Source organism: Accipiter gentilis, chromosome 21 (genome assembly GCF_929443795.1).
Source record: "Accipiter gentilis chromosome 21, bAccGen1.1, whole genome shotgun sequence".
Classification (NCBI taxonomy): domain Eukaryota; kingdom Metazoa; phylum Chordata; class Aves; order Accipitriformes; family Accipitridae; genus Astur; species Astur gentilis.
Genome location: NC_064900.1, coordinates 1,370,440 through 1,388,775, shown reverse-complemented (window position 1 = coordinate 1,388,775; position 18,336 = coordinate 1,370,440). Strand labels below are relative to the sequence as shown.

Below are 18,336 nucleotides of genomic sequence, written 5' to 3'. Positions count from 1 at the left end.
GCGCTTTTAAAGACAAGAGTATCATTGCTGTGTAACAAAATACATTAAGTCAGCAGGTAACTCCCCAATTACCTAGCAGCGAAATTAACAACTAAGGGAGAAGAGAGAGGCAAATACGTGCTCATCGTACAGATTTTTCTGAAGTATACAACAGTCTTTGACTTACTGTAACTTCTCCCCTAAAGCAACTGGTAACAGTTATAGAATACTAGAAGCTAGAGTTTTTTGAAACAGTTAAGTGCCTGAACAACTTTTGCAAATCCTGACTAAATTAAAAGGAAAAGGCCACTTGGTGAGCGAGTGTCATTAGTGCGGGGTTATGTCATCATCAGTGTGAAACAGAGACAAATCCTGTCCTTAAGACACGTTTTGATGCATTTCAACTAATGCTTGGATCGTTCACGCTTTAATATTAATCACAGATAAATGGAGGGCAAGGAGGCAAGCAGTGAGCAGGAAGACATATTAGCAGGCACTCTTAGCACTAACTTGAAAATTTGGCTCTGAGCAAAAATCTAAGCTGGAGCATACTGAAATTGTCAAGCAGGACACGAGGACCTGGGGCTCACAGCAACCGAAAAGGTGCTAGAAGCCTGGCCAAAAAATAGAGGACTCTCAGGTCAAGTTCTGGGATGCAGACTGGAACAGATGTCTGCGAGAAATGCGTCAGAAATGATTGAGCATGCAGAACTTGCACAGAGGAGCTCAGGCCTGGAGGGGCAGCAGGACTTTGGGACTGGGCCAGAAACGCACAGCGAAGGTTGCAGAAAGCACTGGGAACCCAACTGTGTGAAAGCCGGCTTTATTCTGACCGCGATGCCGCAAATCCACGCTCTACATGCTGAACCCACGGTTGTTCCTAGCGGTGCTTCCCGGTACGATTGAAGCGCCTGTACAAGTATCGGATCCTCTTGTTGAGTTTGTGGTAGTCCTCTACAAACATCCGATCTCCCACCATCTGCTTCTTGCGGATGCACCTCTGCAGCTCATTCCCCTTCCACCCTTGCAGCCACTTGGGCCCCACGATGAGGTTCTTCGGATGGAGCTGGAAGCCACCTGACAACAGGAGGGCAGCGAGGATGAAGCCAGGCCCTGGAGGAGGCTGTTCCCGGGGCGGCCGGCCCCAATTTACCCCCCTACACCCCTCTCCTGCCTTCTCGCTGCTGGAGAAACCGCCCAGGTGGGTCCGGCCTCCCTCCCCTCCAACCGCAACCGGGAGCGGGGTCTTACCCAGGATCCCCACGTTATCGTAGACCCCGAACAAGGCCCGTTTTTCCGTCCACCGATCCACCTCCTTACGCTTTGGGGGTTCCTTGATGCGGATGGCCCGGGTCAGCCCTGCCAAGGGTGAGGAGAAGGGCACGGGGAGACCGGGCCGCACCGGCCCCCAGCGGGCCCCGCCACCGTTAATGCTGCGTTCGGTCCGGACCAGAGGAGCGGTCCGGCCCAGCAGGGCTCGCCCCACCGTCCGCACCAGCACCGCCATGGGGGTGACCCGGCGGGCGGGCCGGTTCCCGCCCCCCCGCTACCGGGGAAGGGGAAGAAGGAAGAGGAGCGGGTCCGTCCGTCCGCCCGTCCCGTGGCTCCGGCCCGGCTCCTTCCGGTCGCTGTGGCCGTCGGGAAAACGGAAGGAGGGGGGCGTGGCGTCACGCTAACGGTCGGAGAAGGGGGGGGGGGAAGGGAGCCGGCGATTGGGCGAGGCGCTGGCGCGCGGCTGCGCTGCTGGGCGCTGATAGGCTGGGGAAGCGGGGGGCGGGCGGAGCGCGGCCCGCGCGCGGCGTTTTGAGTTACCGGGGCCCTGCCTGAGGAGGAGGTCGCGGCTTGTGGGTTACGGCGGGGGCTATGGCAGCGGTCCGGGAGTTCTACCTGCCCCTTTCCCCCGCCGACCTGCTGCGGGACTGCGGCCCTGGGCGCTACGTGGTGCAGGAGGTGCTGCCCGCCCGCGAGCTGCCGCCCGCCCTCACGGGTAAGGCCCCCACATACACACATACACCCCTCACGGCCTGGCCCGGTTCTACCGCCGGCTCACGGCCGTGATCTCATCTCCCCGTTCCTCTCCGTGTTTTCCCGCAGCTTTCCGGACTGCCTTTCGGGCTCGGGGTGCGCTGGCAGTGCTGCAGCATTTCGACCCCCTCTACAGCTTGCTGCAGTGAGTACAGAGCGACGAGCGCGGAGGCCGGGGGTACCGGGAGGGGGGCGGGTGGAGGAGGGTTGTGGAGAAGCTGGCGCACCTGAGCGTTCATGCCTTTCCCTGGTGGTGTTTACTTGCTGCCCTCACACGCTCTGCTTGCCCTGCAGCCACTTCCAAGCTGTGGGGACTGATATCAAGGAGGATGCCCTGGAGCTGATGATGCGCGGTGGGTATCTGCTGTTTCCAGCTGAGGTGGGAGTAATAGAGAGGTTGATCTGTGGCAGCTCAGTGATGATATAAAGGCTAATGTGACTCGACCAGCTGGGTTGCACCCTCAGCCCATTCCAGTAATACGGGTCTGTAATCTTGGTGGACAACGCTGAGCTGTGCGTGTTCGCTGTAAGGGCAGGCCGACAGAAAATCCCCTTCCCTGCGTCCCTGGAAAACGCATCTTGGGATGCGTCAGCTCTGAGCGAGTGTTTCTGTGAGCTCCTGAGGGGCTGTGGGGATAGGATAGGGCAGTGCGACCAAAGTTTGGGTTGCAGGGGGCAGCCCACGTTACAGCTGGTGAGATGTGAGCACATGTCTTTGGTAATCTGATGACTGCTCTAAGTCTCCAGAAGAGCGGATGGCTGAGGGGCCTGGCAAGGAGTGCTCATGACTTTCTGCCTCTCTTCAGTGGTGTCCCATCATTCCAATGAACTTCCTGCCATCTTGGGTGATTCTGGGCTAAGCTGCGCAGACCGCACCGCTCACCTCAATGCTCTCAAGATGAACTGCTACTTGCTGACTGGCCTGGTGGATGCCTTTGAAATGGAAACCTGCAAAAGTGGTTTGTTGGAGGTGGGTCCTGGTGGGAAGGTAGGCGAGGGGACTGGGGGGAAAGGAAAACAAGGTGATAAAAGTAGAAAACACGTAAGCTTGCTGATCTCTGTGGTTTCTATCAGATGTTATAACTGGGTTTATTTAAACACATTGCCAGCAAGAGCAGTGCATTAATGTGGAGTACTGGTATTTCTGTGAAACTGTAGATGGAAAACATCCAAAGGGACAATATTTGTCTAAACGTCAGCAGGGCCTCAGATGCCCAAGCCTCTCTCTTTCACTCTTCAGTGTCTGGCTGGTACTTAGCGCGCCAGTATTTTCTCAAGAGTTCCTTTCTGTGATCAAAGATGACAGCAACAGTCGTTTGATGTGGACATATAAGCTCCTCATACCTTTCCATGTATGTCTCTCAATTTTGTAGAATTTGACAGTCATTTTCTTTTTTGAGGGAAGCAGGGTGGTGATGGTGTTTCTTCTGTTGTCAAGCTGCTGATGTATCGCATCGTGTAATCTTCTTTCTAGATCAAGAAGAACCATACCAAGACCTCTGGATCCTTGTGGGAAGAGGAGAGGGAGCCGCTCTTAAGGCTATTCACGCAGCTGCTGCAGCTGGATCTCCATAAGCTTTGGGGTGGTTCAGTGATGGAAGAAGAGTTTGTCAGGTATGGGATGGAGTGGATGTAGAGGTGGGATGAGTGACAGTGGTTTTCTGGAGGGGAAGGTTAAATGTTAAATCTGCCAGTGAGGTGGTATTACAGCCCTCTGTGGGGTACAGATCTCTGGGAAACAGAGGAAACTGTCTTCAGGCAAAAGCAATGTGTTTAGGAATCACTTCCCTTTCTCATGTAGACCTCTAAAATTCAGATGTTGTTTGCTCAGGTTTTTAAGGATACTGGAGAATCTCTCTGGTTTGCAAGAAATGTGTTTGCCTAGTGCAGTGTGCTAGCATGATGTTGGTGCAAGCTGTGATAGTGAGGTTCACTGTCTCTCTTCTGTGGCTTTAGCTTAATGACAGGAAGCTGCTACCGTATCCTGGAGAATTCAAGTATTGGTCTTCAGAAGTACCGGGCCACACGGGAGGCTGTGACGCATCTGCTTGCCACAGCTCTGGTTCATTATGATCACATGTTCAGTGAGTTCCTGCTCTTCTGCCTTCTTCCTGAAGCCATTCCCAGTTACTTTCCCTGACCTCTTTCTTCCTTCTTACATGAGAAAGGTGCCACTCTGAAGATCACACAGATGCTGCAGCACTTTGAACATGTAGCCCCAGTGTTTGCACGGGCTGTGAGCCTCTGGGCTACAGAGTATGGTCTGAAAAGCCTGGTGGGTGAATTGCTAAGGTGAGAATCCTACCCTGAGGCTTGTCCTTCTATCCCTAGCAACTTGAAGCACCCTATTCCTTGTTTCATCTTTCTGTGCAGGGAAATTGGACAAAAATGTCCGCAGGATCTGACTCGCGATGCTTCTGGTATCAAGGGTTATGCTGCCTTTATAACTGAACTGGCTGAACAGATTCCAGCTCTGGTGCTATCCAACATGAGCGTTCTCCTGCGTCACTTGGATGGGGAGGTACATTTCTGCAATATTGCTTGTCTGGAGAAGTCAAGTGGTGGAGGTGCTGCTATCCAGTCTTTCTGTCTGAAAACAGAACGTCTTTCACAGAGATCAAGTAGCCAAAACCTGCCCTTTGGAATAGGTTTTGTGCTTACCTAAAAGATGCAAAGGAAACGGAAATCATGACATCTACTGTCTGGTTGTTACTCTTGAGTATCAGAAAATGGTGGGAGACTGCTTACTGGTCTGAGATGCCAGCCGCTGTCCCTGTTTTTCAGTACTTAATGAGTTTGTCATCGTGTTACCTTTTTTTTTAAACTGCCCTTAAAAGCCATAAATGTTTCTCATATCAGTTCTTGGCTTCTGTGAACCTAGCTGGATAGCAGGGTTGGATTACTCTATCTTGCAGGCATACCTGTGCTCTCCCAAGGTTAATACAAACTCCATAATGGAGAAAGTCACTTAAGGCTGGAGTCTGAGACTTGGAAAGCCCTAACTCTGGGCCATCCTTCCCCTTGGCATATCAAGTTGTGTCTTTTTATCTGTTCCTGGTTCAACAACTCTTCTTTTTGCAGAGTTACGTGATGCGAAATGCCGTTCTGGTGGCTATGGCAGAAGTGCTGGTGCAGGTGCTGAATGGTGACCAGCTGGAGGAAGCTGCCCGTGGTACTCGGGACCAGTTCCTGAATATGCTGCAGGCCCATGTCTGTGACATCAATGGCTTTGTGCGCAGCCGTGTGCTGCAGCTTTTCACTCGAATCGTTCAGTGCAAGGTAAGTCTGTGCTAGGGAAGTGGCATTGCTTCAGTCATCCTTTCCCCTGTTGTGTTTTCTAAGGGAATTTCTGTCACCCTGCTCTTTGTTTGCAGAGTCTGAAGTTTAGTAGAGAAAGGTATTGTCCCTGTGTACTGTGGTGTCCGCAGTTCCTTTTTCCCAAGAGACCAAAGATCCTAAGGGCAAGGGAACTGGGGAACAGAAATTAAATGCTGGTTTTCATTATGGGGACAGACTAGAAGGAAGAGCATAGTATGCAGGCTCTTTTTGAACATTGGTATGGGAAAACATCACCCTTGCTAGATAAATTAAAACTTGACTCAATGGGACCCTGGATAGCGTAACTGAAGTCTTTGCTTTCAACAGAGGTTGGAGCAGAAGATATCCAGAGGTCCATTCAGACCTAGACTTTTCTATAAATCTATAATCTATGCCTTTTAGTAAATTAATATGTCTGCAGTAAAATAACTTTTCCTGAGTCTCTAGGCCTTCTTGCTAACTTTGTCTATGCTCTCATTGTGTGCTAGGCCCTGCCTTTGACTCAGTTCCAGTCTGTGGTATCGCTGGCTGTTGGGCGTCTCAGAGACAAATCTGTGGTAGTAGCTAAAAATGCGATCCAGCTCCTGGCTGCGTTTTTATCCAACAATCCCTTCTCCAGCAAGGTAATTCTGACTAGCATGATGGCTATGCTAGATGTCTGTTTGCCGGCTGAATATCCGCAGCCTGCTATAGGCAGCGCAGCAGCCTTTCTGTGTCTTGTGGGAGGGACAACGTAGCCTTGGAATCTGCAGGTGGGAGCTTTCTGGCTTTCCTAGGTTCAGATCTTGCTTCCTCTGGCTCTTCCCTCGCTTGGTGTAACTGGTAGGTATGCTGAAGGCCAGGAGGGATGTGTTTGATTGTGGAAAAACCTGCAGTAGTTTGATTTGAACCCACTGTGGGGTTTCTTTCCTTAGGATCAGAATTAGTCTTTTAGAACATTCTGCACAGAGCTGCAGCTCTTTGTGTTTAGCTGCGCCTTCTCCTAAGCTCCTGAGCCTCAGACTGGCAATTTATAGTACTTCCCCTTCTAGGATGGTGGCCAGAGTCCAGTTTCCAAAACCAGGGTTATGTGAGGGGATTGCCAACTTAAAGCAGGGAGTGGAAGAGAAAGGAGAATTCTAGCATTTCGGGAAAAGGAGGATAAGTAACATATTTCTTCTTTTCCTGGCATCTTCAGCTAAGCTGTACTGACTTGGCTGAGCCACTGAAGAAAGAGGTGCAGAAGCTGCAAGAAATGAGAGACCGTGACAGATCCACAGCAGGTAATTTCCCTTCTTCCTCCTTCCCCTTCCCAGGGCATATCAGGGTTGGGTTTTTTTCCTCATCTTAAATTTGATCCCAGGTTGAGTGGCTTTTGTCTCAGATCTTACTTGTGTGAGATGGTGAAGCCAGATAACTGGGATTAAACTCACAACAGTTGTTCATACAGTAGTGTTATAAAAGGACAATTTCAATGTCCATGTATAGATCAACAATTAAATATCCTATTTTCAGGGTAAGAACTGAAAATACCTATGAATACCCTCCCAGGTTTCTATTTTCAACCATTCAAGGATTGCTTGAGCCATAATTTTGGTCAGATATTAATTTAAACTTGATCAGGTTTGGACTTGGTGCTGCCTACAAAACAATAAATATCAAATGATGGTTCTCTCTTACCTGTTTTTTTTGTTGTTGTTTTTATCCTCAGTGGTTCCTTTTTTTATGCCAAAGAGTTCTTGCCTATTCTTGCTGCAGTCTGGGTGGGATCAACAATGGCAATACTGCCTGCCTGCAGGGAATACAAAAAAAAAAAAGTAGAATTCTTAAGTTCCATATGAGTTTCTCTCCCCATTTAAGGTGTCATTTGAGCCTCTGTATTCTTCATTCCCGCTGCTGGTTGTTTGGGGTTTTTTTTAATAGCTCCAGTGATCACCCCAGAAGAAGAGTGGGAAGCGATGCTGCCAGAAGTTAGGGCTGCCACACAGGAGCTCTTTCAGCCACAGCAGGAAGGGGAAGAGGAGATGCTGGAAGTTGAGGAAACAGTGGAGAGTACATCGGAGCAAATCACTAGGCTGCTGAGGAAGCTGAATTACAAGTAAGAAGACTCTGTAGTTTGAAAGAGTGTTTATCCCAAGGAATGTGTTGGTCTCTTGTTCCCTGTTCAAGAAAGGTTTGAGCTCCAGGGTGGAGGGATGATTTCCAGTAAGATTTCTCTGTAGGAAGAGATTGACATGGGCACCCAGCACAAGATGCTGGCAGGAGATGCTTTCCCAGGTGTTCAGGGCAAAGTTGGGTGGTTTCCTTTGTGTTCTGCCCTAACGGGTTGCTGACGTTCTTCTCTTGGGCAATGTCATTGTCCAGGAGTGCAGCCCGCCTTACACAGAAGGCCCTGTGTCGCTTCCAGGGGAAGGAGCCCTTCAGTGGCTCCACAGAGGAAAATGAGGAGGCAACAATCCTGGGTGTTCTGAAGAGACTTTACACAGGTAACTACTTCAGATCACTCTCTCTCTTCCCTAAGTCCAAGCTGATGCTGGAGCTAGACCAAACCCCTCTGGAATGCCCTGTCCATCCTTCTGACCTGTGGGGCTCAGTCTGTGTGTACTTGACAGCTCATAGAGCTGCACCATCTCTGAATCATTTGCTCCTCTAGTGACCTGGCATTTTGGCTGGATCACATTAGTCCTGTTATTTCATTTCTGGTTGGAACAGTTCCATGTTCCTAGTAGAAGTGCATTTCTGATGCTTTAACTTATGTAATATCTGCTGAGGGGAGGGAAGCTAGCATTATCCACTCACACCCTTCTGTCCTGTCTGAATTTGTCAGGAGTTCTGCTTCCTGAACAGGTGGTGGCACATAATGCTTACCCTTAGCAGCCTTGACCAAGTATCTGGTTCAAGCAAAGTCTTGCTTATCTGGGGCTCAAGCCTCTGGGTGTATTTCATGTGCTTTATCTTTGGTGTTTGTTTCAGAATAAGGTTTCCTAGCCAATCCACTTGAGCTCATTTCTATCAAAAAAAAGTCTACCGTCTAAAAAAATCTTCTTAACTTTGTCAGCTCTCCACACTTGCACGAACTTTGCTAGGGAGTAGTAGTGTTTGCCTTCTCCTTACTCTGCCCTGATTCCCTTTCGGGGCCTCATCCATCGTTGGGTAGCTGTCAAGTTCAAATTAACCCCTTCATCATTTTAATGGAGTTTACCCCAACTGGACCATGCCTTTCTCCACCCCTGTATTAAGTTGGCATTTCTGTGGTGCATCACATTGTATGAATTTGCTCTACAGCGTGCTGAGATTTTGTCTTTGTAGCTAAGTCTGATGGCAGACTTTGGATTTTTGTCTCCTGGTTCTTGGAAGGTGTTGTCATGGGGTGGAGAGGGAAGGGTGAAAATGCCCTGAACCGTGCCTGCTTTTCTTGTACTTCCAGTACTGCTCACAAACAAGTGTTCGTGCTGTGCAGGTTCATGCCCAGGTGAGAACAGTGAGGATCCTCCACATGGCAACAGTAGTTGTAAGACCAAAGAAGTTGTACCAGAAGAGCAGTCTCAGACAGAGCTGGTCAAACAGGAGATGTTGGTGCAATACCTGCAAGATGCTTACAACTTCTCAGTGAAAATCACAGAAGCCCTGAGCCTGATCAGCAAGATGATGTACGAAAACTGTGTCTCAGGTGTGTGAAATAGCCATGGGGCCCTTTCTCCCCTGTTCAGTGTTTCCAGATCTTTCCCCTTGCTGGAGAGGAGACGTGGGAGTGGTGGAGCTCCAGGGAAAGGTAAAAAGGTTGGAGGAGCTGCTCTTCACTGAGCAGATGTTGAAGGCGCTTCCAGGCTATCAGAAAAGCAAGCACCATCTAAATGGGTGTCGTGAAGGGGTTGTGTTGGGGCATGAATGGGCTTTTTGGGAATCAATTTTTTTAAATATCAAGGTTGATAATGTTTTTAAAAGCCAGGTGACCAAAATGACTTAATTTATGGAAGCTCCTCCACCTCCTGTGAGAGGGGATGTATGCTTATCTCGGCCGAGGTTCTTCCAAAGTAAGTGTGGCCAGTGAAGCTGCATTCTGTTACCTGCTCAGTGCCCTGATGCAGCTTCAGGTGTTATGCTGGCCACAAGAGGGGAACTGAGCAGCTTGTTTCATCCACCTCACCTTTCCTTAAACTTTATTCTGTAGCTAAAAAGGGATTCTGATCAACAGGTTCTACGGCCTGGTCCTCTTCAGTGCTGTAGTGAAAGGTGGTGATGAGTAGGCCTTTGAGTTAATTCAGCCATTCATATTAAATATTAGAACTACTGTAACAAGTTATACACTTTTTGGAGGGCTTATCATGAATCAGCACCCCTGAGGGGGCTGGGGCATAGAGGGGCACAGCTCCCTCCTCTCCCATCCTCCCTGGCATATCCACATGCCAACCACTTGCATAGTTCTGGGGTACAGATGGGTCTGAGCACTACAGCACCCCAGCTTCATGCAAACACTTCTGAGGCTTCATCTGTATTAAGGACTCCTATGTTACCCGTGATAAGCATGTGGGCTTCCCCAGCAAGGTTTAGGTGTCATTAGCTGTTTGCACACACAAAAATGAACTCCTGAGTTCAGTGTCTTTACAGGTCATTTGAAGTTCAAGGCTGAGAGGGTGCCCCTCACCTGGTACTTAAACACATGGGTTTTGGCTTACTTTTTTATGGCTGTGCAGATTTTAATAACTTTTCACTTCCCTGTTGTCCTGTGCCTGTTAAGGAAGGCAAGTTGGGTGTCTGGACAGCCAAGACATTTTGAGACATTGTCTTCATTTCGAGACAATATGCTGCTGGGTAAGAGGGTGCTGGTAAGGGATGTGTGTGCTCAGATTTAGGGGTTTTAATTAAAGATTTAAGATTTAAAGATTTTATTTCTTCTGTTGCAAATATGTACCTTCTGGTGTGACTGGGCGCAGGGGAAGCATACCAGCTTGTCTGATAGGGGATCTTTATTCAGATTTGTAAGCTGGAGCTTATACTGGTGTAAGCTCCCACTTAACCAGAGGTCAGACTCCATGAACTGTTCATTGTACAGTCCCTGTAGTCATTCCTGTGGGTCTCTTGTGAATACTCTCCAACTTAATGTTTTTTCTTGTCTTAACGAGCAGAAGACTGGGCAGGAGTAGTCAAGCTGGAATCAGATACATTAGTCCTTAGCCCATTTATACATCAAATAGCTTAGTTTCTCTGGTTGCAGCATCTCACAGGGACTTATATTCAGCTGCTCTTGTCTGCTGTGACCATGAGATCTGTTTTTTCCAAAGCTACTGTTTCCCAGAAGAGAATTTCGTTCCTTCTCAAACATGGTCTCTGTGCTCTTCTCCTAAATGTATCACATGACCAATATTACAGCTAAATCTAACCTGTGCCCATTTCCTCCAGGAGATCTATGTCTTTGTACTAGTGACCCCATCCTGCAGTATGCCTATGAATTTGTTTTAATGGCCTCTCTAATGGGGATTAGGAAAGAACTGCACTAACACAACTGTTCTCTCTGCAGTGGTGCAGGAAGCCATTGAGTTCTTTGTGACAGTCTCGCAGTTTGGTGTGCCCCAGGCACTGGTTGGAATCCGCAGGATGCTTCCCCTGGTATGGTCAAGAGAGCCTGGTATTAAGGAGGCCGTGCTGAATGCCTACAGGCGGCTCTATCTGAGCCCCAGCGGGGATTTGGAGAGGTATGGCTCTTCCTAATCACAAAGGGTTTTTCTGTTTGGGGTTTTTGTTTTTGTTTTTTCTCTTTCCCCTGCTACTCCACCCCTCCTCTCCTTCTTTTGGGGAGTTGTTGGGAATGGGATATAGACACAAAGAGAAATAAAAGTTGCCATGCTTCATGCTGAGCTGAAACGTAAGGTTATATATCTGTATCCCAATCTTCCTGTGGGACCCACTGCTGAGCTTCTGCTCTTGGTTTGTCATAGTGTTCATGTGTAGGAAATTCATGCAGCAGAACTCCATGTGAGACCTTATGGAAGGAGAAGCTGAGAATTATTTTAAACTAAACTGTTATCAGACACTCAGCTTATCATTCTCATCAATTTCACTCTCATACAAAGCACTGCACCCAGATGCATGTGTCCAAATGATCTGGGTTGGGTCTCTATGTGATAGGGAACAAGGGGTGTCAGTTCTGAATGTTCATCTTGTCAGCAGGGTTCTTGATTGGCAGCAACTAACTGATTTTTTGGATGGCTATTTCAGCCCCTTTGCGAGTCAGCTGTTGTTACAGACTCATCCTATATCTAAGAGTCTTGCATGCTTCACCCTCTGTGGCAAAGTTGTTGCCTGGTGTCTGTTCCCCCATTTGGGGTTTCTTATGGCTGTAGTTGCTCATCCTGTTGGAATAAGAGGAATGGTATACAGTGAGGTCTGAAGTTGGAGCTATCTTTCTATTACCAGAGCTCAGGTTTTTTGCTGACACGTCATACATGCTGTGGCCTTATCTGAGTAGAGGCATTCTGTTTCTGATGTACACAATACATTCCTCAGTGTTTACTGGTTTTCTTACTGTCAGTTCTGTCCTTGATTTTTCAATGTACACCGTTTCTTTATCCCTCACACTATACAAGGTTAGTTCTTATTATCATTTGGGTGCTTTCACACACGTTTCTATTTGTATTTTATTTAGTCTGCTCTTAAATCTTTATGTAACAAATCTCTACATGTGGCAGGTGAGAGGATGTTAATGGGGTCTTTGTTGCTAATCCTTAGTGAGGATTTGGGGGTGGGAGCTGGGTACCACTTGCATTCTTGTTTCTTCCATGCTAGAGAGGAGCTGCTTCTCCTAACTACTGTGGCACTTGCTCTTTTCTTCTTGGCACTTGCCCACATGTAAATCCTGTTGGATACACACACCCCAAGATAAGTGTGATTCCCTGGTGAGATGCACCATACCTCACCCTCATTTGTGCCATCATGGCAATAAAAAGCACCCATTGCTTCATATTTCTTCTTGATAGTTGTCGTGGCTTAACCCCAGCTGGCAACTAAACACCATGCAGCTGCTCACTCGGTCACCCCCCCCAACCCAGTGGGATGGGGAAGAGAACTGGGGGGGGGGGGGGGGGAAGTAAAACTTGTGGGTTGAGATAATAGAACAGAAAAGAAGAAACTAATAATGTTAATAACAATAATAAAATTAAAATAATAATAACAAAAGGATTGGAATATACGAGTGATACACAATGCAATTGTTCACCACCTGCCAGCTGATGCCCAGTTAGTCCCCGAGCAGTGATTCCCCCCAGCCCCACTCCCCCCAGTTTATATACTAGACATGGCAGACATGACACGGTATGGAATACCCCTTTGGCCAGTTTGTGTCAGCTGTCCTGGCTCTGTCCCCTCCTAACTTCTTGTGCCCCTCCAGCCTTCTTGCTGGCTGGGCACAAGGAGCTGAAAAATCCTTGACTTTAGTCTAAACATTACTTAGCAACAGCTGAAAACAGCAGTGTGTTATCAACATTCTTCTCATACCGAACTCAAAACATGGCACTATAACAGCTACTAGGAAGACAATTAACTCTTGCGGCTGAAACCAGGACAATAGTATTGCCTGGAGATGACTCTTCTGCAGTTTGAGCTCTGGCCTTATTTGTTCATAAAGAGGTTGTCCATTTCTTATGCTCTAGGGAATAGTACTTTGAGTTGTGGTTGAGAGCAAAGTGGGAAGTGTCTGGTGAGTGCCTCTTGTTGGGTCTTTGAGCACCAGGAGGAGCAGCAGTGCACAAGGCAGTGGACTTCTGAGCCCATGTCACGCTCACTGGCAGTTGAGCTGGGTGACTTGGAGAACTCCAGCTTGTAAAAGGGGAAGTTTTCCTGTCCCCAGGGATCAGCTCTGTTATCTAACAGATGTCCTCAGCTCTCTGAATAAGAGAGTAATTGTGACAGTTGCTTTTTCTTTTTCTTAACCTTTAAATTTTTTTTATTATTATTTTATTTTTTCCCCCCTTCAAAGGGCCAGAGCCCAAGGCCTGGTGCATTCTCTCTCTCTCATCATGGTGGATGCATCGCTAGGAACGATACAGTGCTTAGAAGAAATAGTGAGTACTTGCCTTGCCTGCGTTCGGATTGTGTTTGTGATCTTAGATGTCCGTTATATTAAAATGGTAGTCATTGCAGTTAATGTCTTTGCTGGTTTGAAGTCCATCCTCTTGCCTCTCCCTATTTGTTTTATTGCATTTCTTTTCCAGATCTCGGAGTTTGTGCAGAAAGATGAAATAAAGCCTGCTGTGATCCAGCTGCTTTGGGAGAGATTCACGGAAAAATCTCAGTGCTCATCACTAGACCGACGTGCTGCTGTGATGCTGCTGGGGATGATGGCACGGTGAGCCCAGGGCCTGGTCTAATCCTGTAAGTGGGAGGATGTACAGGGAGTCAATTTTTATCGAAGAACTGTGGGTGCTGCATCAGCTGACCCTTTGTTCTGCAGCTTCAAAAATAGTAACCACGTCATGGGGTAACGAAGCCTGGAATTAAACATAGTTGTGCTGGGTCCCACCAGCATGGTCTCTGAATGAGTATGACGACATGACTTTCTTTGTGTTCTGAATGCCCATCCCTTCTCAGAGCTTACCATGTCACAGCTCTGCAGCTTTGTCTGTGTTTGGATAAGATCAGTGAGAAGCTGCTGAGTAGAGATGTCTGGAGCCTTTAGCACGAAGGGAAATTAACCTGCTTCCCTTTCTCGGGGCAAAAAGAGTGTGATTTCACTATAAGGTTTTCATTTCTTCAGTCTCCCAGCCCAGTAACCCTTCGGCATTTAGCTTACCTGCTGATTTCTTCCTGCTCTTCCTACTTCAGTCCTTCATCGGTCAAAAATAGGCCTGCATAACGATGGTCTTAAAGTTCTTGGCTCTAGAGCTGGAGCCATTTCTGGACCTTACAACCAGTACTGCAATTTGAGTATTAGATATTCCTTCCAAGGTATTTCTACCACCCCATCCCATGTGCTTGTGGCAGAATTGTAGACATCGTCTCAAAATTAATACCCTTCCCTAAAATCATGGGATTTAAAGAAAACTGTAGGTTTCTAGGGTATCCCAGGAGATCCTGCGTTGAGTCCGTGGGTATGTGTGTGTGAAATAAGCACAGCATTGCCTTCTTCACAAATCTGTTAAGTGAGGTGATTTTGCTTTTTTCCTATAGATGCCAGTTATAAACTTCTCAGATTCTCTTCTTAAATACATTAGATTCTGTTCTTGCCTTCTTCACCCAGTTAATTCTATGTTCCTCAGATCAGGCCTGGACTGAAGAATATACAATTCTACGTGTCACAGGTAGAAAGTGGGGGGTGGGGGTGGGTTTGGGGTTTTTTTTTGTTGTGGTGTTTTCTTTCCCACAGTAGGGAAGGAAGTGGCACATGTCACCAGTCCTGAGCTGCTGGACTCTTTTCTGTTTTGCAATGTTTTTCTTTGTCTTACCCTTTAAGTTTTGGTCCTTCCTGATAAGAAAGAGGAGTCAAGAATCTTCTTTCTTTACAAAGAGACAGTGTGCCTAGCGGTGTTCACTTTGAAGAACCTCATCACTTAGCCGAGTGTGGATTATACTGGCTTCTGTGGAATATTGCTTGCTGCTCTTATAGCTATATCTTGAATTTGCTGCTCTTATAGCTGTATCTTGAATCATTGGATGGATTTGGGTTTTGTATTTTTTTTTTCCCCCTCTTACTCAAACCACTGCCTTCCACAAGGTACAAGGAGTATTTCTCTTGGTTATCCACACTTCTCTAAGCTTTCAGCAGCAACTCATGTAATACCCCCATCCCTTCCATTCCATAGAGGGAAGCCAGAGATCATAGGTAGCAACTTGGACGTCTTGGTGACAGTAGGGCTGTCTGATAAGGTATGCGAAGACTATCGCCTGGCTCAAGAAGTATGCAATGCCATCGCCAAACTTGCCGGTAAACCTAAGGTAAGATTTTTAGTTTATTCTTGAGGTCATCCAGAAACAGTTATCCAGAAACAAAGAAGGGGTGGAAATTGAGAAGAGAGAGAAGTGATTAAATTTTTACTGATTTTGAAATTAAGTAGGTTGAGGCCATTCAGCAGCACTGTCTGGAAAGCTTAGCACGCATCAGTGAACATGTAATAAAAGAATTTTCATTAGGCAACAGGCTGAATTCAATTAGTAAAGAGTTCAGTGCACAAGAAAATCTGTTTTCCTTTCAATTCTCTTCCTCAGACTACCAGTTCTAAACTGATTTGTGTTTCCTCAACCATGAAGCCCTTTCCTCTACTGATGTTTTCTGGTGGTGTGATTCTTTTGCCCTCCCTATTAACTGATATTTGGGAGTTGTCAGCTGTACAGCTAAATATAAAACATGAAAGTTTTTCAAACCTGTCCATGTTGTACTTGCAACAACATGATGGTTGATGGCTTCTTTGTCTGGGGAACGATTTATACTTTCTTTTTTTTTTTTTTTTAATGCACTTGGAAAAAAAAATCTCTTTCATTTTTGACTCAAGCATTTAGGGCATTGTGGTTCAGCAGTTCCAACATAAAAGCAGCCTTCCGTCACACAGCACCATCATTCTGTGTTTGCCCCTTCCACTGGGGACACTACTGGAGGACCTTCATGAATTAAGTTGTATCATGACCTTTAAGAATGTTCTGAAGATGATTGTAGTTCAATTTTAGGTTGACTTAACTCTGCAGTTAAGTTTGTATGTGAGAAGGGACTGAACTGTAGATACTTGAATGACTGTAGTAGCTCTTCCTTCGTTCTGCCCCCAGTCAGAAATTGAGTACGGAGAGTAGGGTTGTAGTGAATTGAGAAATTTTGTTTCCAGCTACTGAAAGCCTGTAAATCCTCAAGCAGTAGCTCATTTTGGTCAAGTATATTTTTATCAGGCAGCCACAGGTGTGCTGGGATATCTCGGGCATTGTCATGTCATACTTGGTTTAGTAGTTCTCTGGGTTCTTTTATTCCCAACCTAAAATGTGGTGAGACTGCAAGTGTGAGGTGGTGTTGGATCCAGAGCTATCCTATGTTATGTCTACTGATGATATTTTGCTTTTAAACAAAACCTCATGGTTCTGGAGAAACCCCAGGCAAGGTCTTCTAGCTGCCTTGCTGTTGATAACTCTGAAGATGCTCTAAAAGTTTCCCTCTTCATTTATTGTGGATAATGAGGAATCATATGAGATTCCAAAAGAGTTATTTTGCTTTAAGGTGAAGTAGTGGAACTGTCTGGGTTGGCCTGGGATCATCATTTGGCCAAGCTTTAAACCCACCCAGTGCTGCCACCATGCCTTCAAAAGTGACAGTAATGTCCCTGCTGTGTGTTTAGTTGCAGAGCAGTACTGGATGTCCCTGCCATGGGCTTAGCATGGGTTTGATTAGCATTGTGCACACAGCAAGGTTAAGTACCAGGAGGGTCATGGGGGCATCTTTTATGTGGTAAAAGTAACTCGTCTATTCTCTCTGCAGCCAGCGCTGGGGAATAACAACACACCTTTTCGACTGCCACAGAACCATATGCTCTTTGGTTGCCTGAGTAAGACTGTGAGTAAAGGTGAGCTCACGTCAGCAGTAGGTTTGGAGGGGATGGAGCTGGACTGCGAGACAGCCTGTGTTGTCGCTGGTATGTGCGGTACAATGCTCCCTCTCCTCAATAGGCTTTGACCAGCCAAGTGATCACTGGATCCCCTTCATGGAGTCAGCGGTAATGCTCATCTACCAGCTAGCGGAAGGGGCGGAGGAGATATGTGCTCACATCCTGCAGGTGTGCAGTCAGCAAGCTCTGGAGAAGCTGCAGGAATCTGATGGGCAGAAAGCTGGTGAGGAAAAAAACTGGTGAAGGAAATCTGTACCCATGGTTTCCAGTGCTGTGCTTGGGTGGCCTAGAGTAACTGCAGAAGGAGAACAGAACTGAGGGGCTAGTGGAGGTGTTGGCGCGGAAGAGTGCAAGTGCTGTGAAGGAGTCTGTGGAGCATGGAGATGGGTTATACAGTGAGACTTGGCAGTAACTGATGGGAGAAGAAGTCTAGATCAACACTGAACTGTAGTAATTTTTCTCCACTAGATCCAGGAGTTTCTCCCAGCAGAGTCTCTGGTGGTGCTAGCAGTCTCCCCACGTTCCTGCTGACACACCTCCTGTCCCTTGTGGGACAGGTGGCACTGCAGCAGGTAGCACATTTGGAAGTGTCAGTGAGTGCAGAGCTACACAGACGCCGCATCCTCAGAGAGGAGGAGAAGACCAAGAAGCGTTCTGACAGCAGCATGAGGCAGAAGAGACTCCGGGTGAGAACTGAGGTTTCTTTTCCTATGGGCAATTTCCTATTTCTTCTAGTGTCCCAGCTACTGCTACAGCAAACTTCTGAAGAATGCGCTCCTGAGGATGCACGAAGTCCAGGGTAATGCATGGTTTGCTAATAGAAATGGACACGTTGGTTAGGATTAGCAGGGAGAGCTGAGGTCTTTGAATGACCCTGTTTAATAAAACTCACACTGGTCTTGGGTTTTGAAGAGGCAGAGAGGCGGGAATGAAGGGTGATGTCCTGGCCATGCTTATCTTTGTGCTTCAGGCAAACATTTCCTTTCTACTCATCACCTCCTTTCTTACCAGTGCAATCTTTTGCAATTGCTGCTAGTGGTGAAGAATACTCACTTGTATCCTGAGTTTTGGAAAAGGGCTTCTGAAACCTTGGGTTCCAGTCCACAGGGTCTGAAGGTCCTGTCCTCTCTCGGGTGGTAATGATAGAAGTTTAATAGTAGCATTCTTACTGGGACCTGTATGATAGAAATATGCAGTTTGGTCAGGTCTACCTCGGAACATATTCCAGAGTGTAGTGAGGCTGACTTTCTTGAGTAAGAATAGAGAAAAATGTTGTGTGTCCCCAAGTATCTAGTCTCTATTAGATACCTATACTGCTCTGTCCAGAGAGATTTGTAGTTCATTTCCTCATCCGCCCTGCTTATCAGTGGCACTATCACTTCCCACACAGGAGGAGGTAACTGAGATTTTTCCACTAAGCAGCAGTTGGATGCAGATTTGGTCCCCATGCAACACTCATGTC

The 18,336-nt window shown here is 47.1% G+C and overlaps 2 protein-coding genes and 1 non-coding gene across 5 annotated transcripts in view; 2 read left to right on the top strand and 1 right to left on the bottom strand.

The window, feature by feature from the left end:
• Positions 1–786: 786 nt before the first annotated feature.
• On the bottom strand, positions 787–1,620 carry MRPL51 (mitochondrial ribosomal protein L51). The gene is made up of 2 exons (XM_049824652.1): positions 1,231–1,620; positions 787–1,056 (listed from the first exon to the last, which is right to left on the bottom strand). Exons 1-2 carry the CDS (start codon positions 1,484–1,486, stop codon positions 860–862), a joined length of 453 nt encoding a protein of 150 aa, XP_049680609.1. The 5' UTR covers positions 1,487–1,620; the 3' UTR covers positions 787–859.
• Positions 1,063–18,336, top strand: part of NCAPD2 (non-SMC condensin I complex subunit D2) — a 26,270-nt gene continuing 8,996 nt past the window's right edge. For 2 of the 3 annotated variants that reach the window (XM_049824649.1, XM_049824650.1), the window contains exons 1-21: positions 1,710–1,966; positions 2,074–2,149; positions 2,299–2,357; positions 2,811–2,974; positions 3,479–3,618; positions 3,961–4,088; positions 4,173–4,296; positions 4,378–4,525; positions 5,086–5,283; positions 5,811–5,945; positions 6,500–6,584; positions 7,225–7,399; positions 7,666–7,787; positions 8,762–8,971; positions 10,820–10,994; positions 13,274–13,358; positions 13,509–13,642; positions 15,096–15,228; positions 16,748–16,832; positions 16,936–17,097; positions 17,343–17,560. In XM_049824649.1, the coding sequence (XP_049680606.1) occupies positions 1,843–1,966; positions 2,074–2,149; positions 2,299–2,357; positions 2,811–2,974; positions 3,479–3,618; positions 3,961–4,088; positions 4,173–4,296; positions 4,378–4,525; positions 5,086–5,283; positions 5,811–5,945; positions 6,500–6,584; positions 7,225–7,399; positions 7,666–7,787; positions 8,762–8,971; positions 10,820–10,994; positions 13,274–13,358; positions 13,509–13,642; positions 15,096–15,228; positions 16,748–16,832; positions 16,936–17,097; positions 17,343–17,560 (2,880 nt within the window). In that variant the 5' untranslated portion in view covers positions 1,710–1,842. Of the gene's footprint in view, positions 1,181–1,709; positions 1,967–2,073; positions 2,150–2,298; positions 2,358–2,810; positions 2,975–3,478; positions 3,619–3,960; positions 4,089–4,172; positions 4,297–4,377; positions 4,526–5,085; positions 5,284–5,810; positions 5,946–6,499; positions 6,585–7,224; positions 7,400–7,665; positions 7,788–8,761; positions 8,972–10,819; positions 10,995–13,273; positions 13,359–13,508; positions 13,643–15,095; positions 15,229–16,747; positions 16,833–16,935; positions 17,098–17,342; positions 17,561–18,336 lie in introns of those variants that run through there. The other variant, XM_049824651.1, reaches the window with a different exon arrangement.
• On the top strand, positions 2,415–2,736 carry LOC126049131 (small nucleolar RNA U85). Its single transcript, XR_007509113.1, has one exon. It is a non-coding gene; the product is annotated as a small nucleolar RNA U85 (small nucleolar RNA).

Coding starts and splice junctions, on each gene's coding strand:
- MRPL51 (XM_049824652.1), bottom strand. CDS start 1,486: ATGGCGGTGCTGGTGCGGACGGTGGGGCGAGCCCTGCTGGGCCGGACC. Junction 1,057..1,230: donor CGATAACGTGGGGATCCTGG/GTAAGACCCCGC, acceptor TCCTGTTGTCAG/GTGGCTTCCAGCTCCATCCG.